The 3,111-nt window shown below is 34.7% G+C and overlaps 1 protein-coding gene across 4 annotated transcripts; it reads left to right on the plus strand.

The window, feature by feature from the left end:
* Nucleotides 1-222: 222 nt before the first annotated feature.
* Nucleotides 223-2,375, plus strand: LOC149679174 (uncharacterized). Of its 4 annotated transcripts, XM_089834811.1 has the most exons (9): nucleotides 223-533; nucleotides 598-686; nucleotides 827-877; nucleotides 940-1,035; nucleotides 1,120-1,237; nucleotides 1,295-1,374; nucleotides 1,446-1,711; nucleotides 1,805-2,081; nucleotides 2,158-2,375. In XM_089834811.1, exons 2-9 carry the CDS (start codon nucleotides 599-601, stop codon nucleotides 2,187-2,189), a joined length of 1,008 nt encoding a protein of 335 aa, XP_089690937.1. In that variant the 5' UTR covers nucleotides 223-533; nucleotide 598; the 3' UTR covers nucleotides 2,190-2,375. The 4 variants fall into 4 exon arrangements, with proteins under 4 accessions (XP_089690937.1, XP_089690939.1, XP_089690941.1 ...); XM_089834813.1 differs by having other exon boundaries at nucleotides 223-686; XM_089834815.1 differs by having other exon boundaries at nucleotides 757-877; nucleotides 940-1,237.
* Nucleotides 2,376-3,111: the final 736 nt, after the last annotated feature.

Below are 3,111 nucleotides of genomic sequence, written 5' to 3' on the forward strand. Positions count from 1 at the left end.
GGAAGTATCTTTATCTTTGTGATAAAATATAACAGAATGACTTCAAGCGCCACAATGTTCTTATACTTTGCGGGATTATTTTCTCGTTTTCATCCAGCGAAAACTAAGACGCTTCAATAAAAACAACTGCCGTGAGTTTTACGTTTTCGCCTTTTTTAGACATTTTTGCGTATCGAAAAACGCCCAGTGTAAGTCTAATTAAAAATCGAATTGAACTCCAAGCTTGGATTAAAAACAACTACGTATGGATATGGCTCTCCCCGAAAAACGTGGCCAACATTTGTCCCTTAAACGGGGCGCCATCTAGGGCGAGCTACAGACAAAGAGGGGGGAAATGGGGGGTTTTTAGATTTGGTGTGACAAATATACGTGATATGGGCGTATACTCTAGTAGCCAATGAAAACTCGTGTGATTTTAATTTGAATCGGTTGGGGTATCGTGCATTCGTGCTCGTGGTTCCAAGCCAACTACCAATTTGCCAAAATGGCATATAACCAGTGTTTACAACTAAGAAGAAAATAAAACGTAAAAGGCGAGTACTTATAACTTAGCTGTAGGTAATTAGCAATGTGATTGTGATATTTATGAACTTTTAGGATGAGTGCGTGGAACCGAAATACCTATGAAACTTTGGGTATTGTACTTTCATCTGACTCCGACTCAGAATCAAATGGTGATTTATCTGGTACGTAATGTTTATATTAATTAATTATATATAATTGTATAATATATATATACATAATATATGGCGAAAGAACTGAACCCGAACCTATGGTTGGTCTATATATTTCTGACTCAACTAACATTTACGGATTGTAACTCTAGGTGATGATGGAAATGAACTAGAATGTTTGTTAAGTGACAGTTCTTCATCTGGTAAGTGATGATAAATGTGCTTGCTGATGTGAAATAGAATAAGCAAACAATTTTGATCTTAGATGACGATGGAAAGGAACGAAATCCTGATTGTGATTTTAATGACGATGGAAAGGCACAAAACCATAAATTTGATTTAAATGACAGTGTTTCATCGGGTAAATGTAGATTGTTTAGGCTAAATGATGTCTAATATACAATGTATTTAATCCAAGATGCATTTGTACACTATAAATTTATAGATGATGCTGAAAATGACGATGAACCTTATTATAGCGATGATGATGAAATTGACGAAATGTTAAATAATTTGAATAATGATCAAGCAAAGAGAATTCCACTGGCAGTTTGTCCTACCAAGTAATATCCAAACAATGTTTATTGAAAGTTCAAACCTAACTATCTCTATATATGTAGTATTTCGAAACCAGTTATTAAATCAATTGTACCATCCAAGAAACGACCCCGTAAACCCATAAGGAATTCAATGATTGCTGGTATGTTTTCTAAAGCGAGGTCAATAGTTAAAATATGTATGTACATAATATAATATATGACTTTTTATTAGCTTGCGATTATAACGACGCTTTCCCTGGACTTGTGTTGCAAATCCAATCTGATATCAAAGCTTCAACACTGAACGCTGTGAGAAGTGGTGAAAAAAGACGAGATTGTCTCCTAAATCTCAATGTTAGAGACTTGAATGAGGTTAAGAAGCTTTTGCAGCCAATTTTGACTTCAACAAAAGAGGATCAAGTCAGTTTAAAATTACTTCAACTTCTTCAATCCACAAAGAAAGTAGTAAAAGTTCTAAATTCTCTTAAACATACCAAAGTATGCAATTTCAAAGAAATAAGTATAAACAGCATATATGTGTCCCACTCATAATTAAAGCATTAATAGTTTCATATTTGTGAATTATGTTAGGGATTTTCGGAGTTGAGTTACGTAGAATCATTATCTGGAATTAAAGTACTTTTAAGAAGGCTGCAAGAAGAAGGTTCGAGAAAACCAGAGGTTCAGCCAGTAGATGTTAAGGTTCCGCCGGAAGAATCTGGAGAGGTTTTGATGTATGTGATAGGGGCAGTTATTAGACCCTTAAGTAGGAAGTCAGAAGCTGGGCGAAAAGCCGCTCAACAATTACACACGACCAAAGAAAACGTATCATCAAACTTATCAAGTTGGATACACGCTCAAACCCGTGGTGGGCTTTTTTACCCTACTGAAGACGCGTACAAATTGTTTTTGGGAATGTATAAACATATTGCTAAATACTACAGCTGTATCTATATGGAAAACAGAGCCAAATTAGCGAAAGATGAAATCTGGAAAGATGAGGATATTTTAAACAATTGGGCAACAATTTGCAAAGGAGCTGTTGAACCAGAAATGCAGAAACCACTAATGGAGCATTGTGTAAGATATTTCATAAACACTATAGCAAATGGCCATTTGAAAAAATTAAAAAATGATCATAAAAATAAAATGCGATTGAAAATGATCAAGTCAAAAAGTAATTCAAAGGACCGCCTGCGTAAAAGACTTAAAAGTGAAATATCTGGTTTTCGAAAATGATGTGATAATGCTGGTGATCCAAAGTACAAAATTGTTACGCATAAAATGTGATTAATGCCAATAAAGTACAAAAAGTTCTAGTCAAACTCGGAATATAATATTTATTCGTTAGGCCTAGTTACTAATTATTTGTAGTATACTACAATGTTGCAAAATCGGTTGTTTATATAGATTCTTTGTCCACAGTTGTGTTGCTTGCTGTACTATGAAGATGAAGGTTTTGTTTTTTCAAAATATACAACGTCTCTCTATTACTTCCAAACGTTGCCACAGTTGGATCTTGGTTAGACCCACACGCTTGTCTATGACGTGAAAATTCTAACTCACGGGGATCCTGATTGAAATTTGCTGTTAGGATGTATCTAACCCCTTTTCCTAACAAGAATCGCAGGATGCCAACCATTGCCCTAGCTGCAAGTAAAAGAACATTAAATTTACCAAATTTACGGGTATTTACCGGTTAATCGTACTTGTTTGTCGTAAACCTGATAACGTTTCTCGAGAAAGCAGCATTTTCTTCCTTTCATCTGGTTTAAATTTCCCGGGTCGTTCTGCAACATCATTTTCCCACTCATCGAAGTAGTTTAAAAAGTCATTTTCTAACCACTATTAAATAGAAAAAGTTATTTAACATATTTAACAAGATTGATTTTGTTGTA

This window comes from Phalangium opilio, unplaced genomic scaffold, assembly GCF_054372755.1.
Source record: "Phalangium opilio isolate 3A_F unplaced genomic scaffold, DU_Popi_V2 ptg000041l_1, whole genome shotgun sequence".
NCBI lineage: Eukaryota > Metazoa > Arthropoda > Arachnida > Opiliones > Phalangiidae > Phalangium > Phalangium opilio.

What these genes read in the sequence shown, in the direction of transcription:
- LOC149679174 (XM_089834813.1), top strand. Translation starts at nt 599, where the DNA reads ATGAGTGCGTGGAACCGAAATACCTATGAAACTTTGGGTATTGTACTT. An exon ending in AAGTGACAGTTCTTCATCTG is followed by an intron (nt 878 to 939) that starts GTAAGTGATGAT and finishes TTTTGATCTTAG; the next exon opens with ATGACGATGGAAAGGAACGA. An exon ending in GATACACGCTCAAACCCGTG is followed by an intron (nt 2,082 to 2,157) that starts GTGGGCTTTTTT and finishes TAAATACTACAG; the next exon opens with CTGTATCTATATGGAAAACA.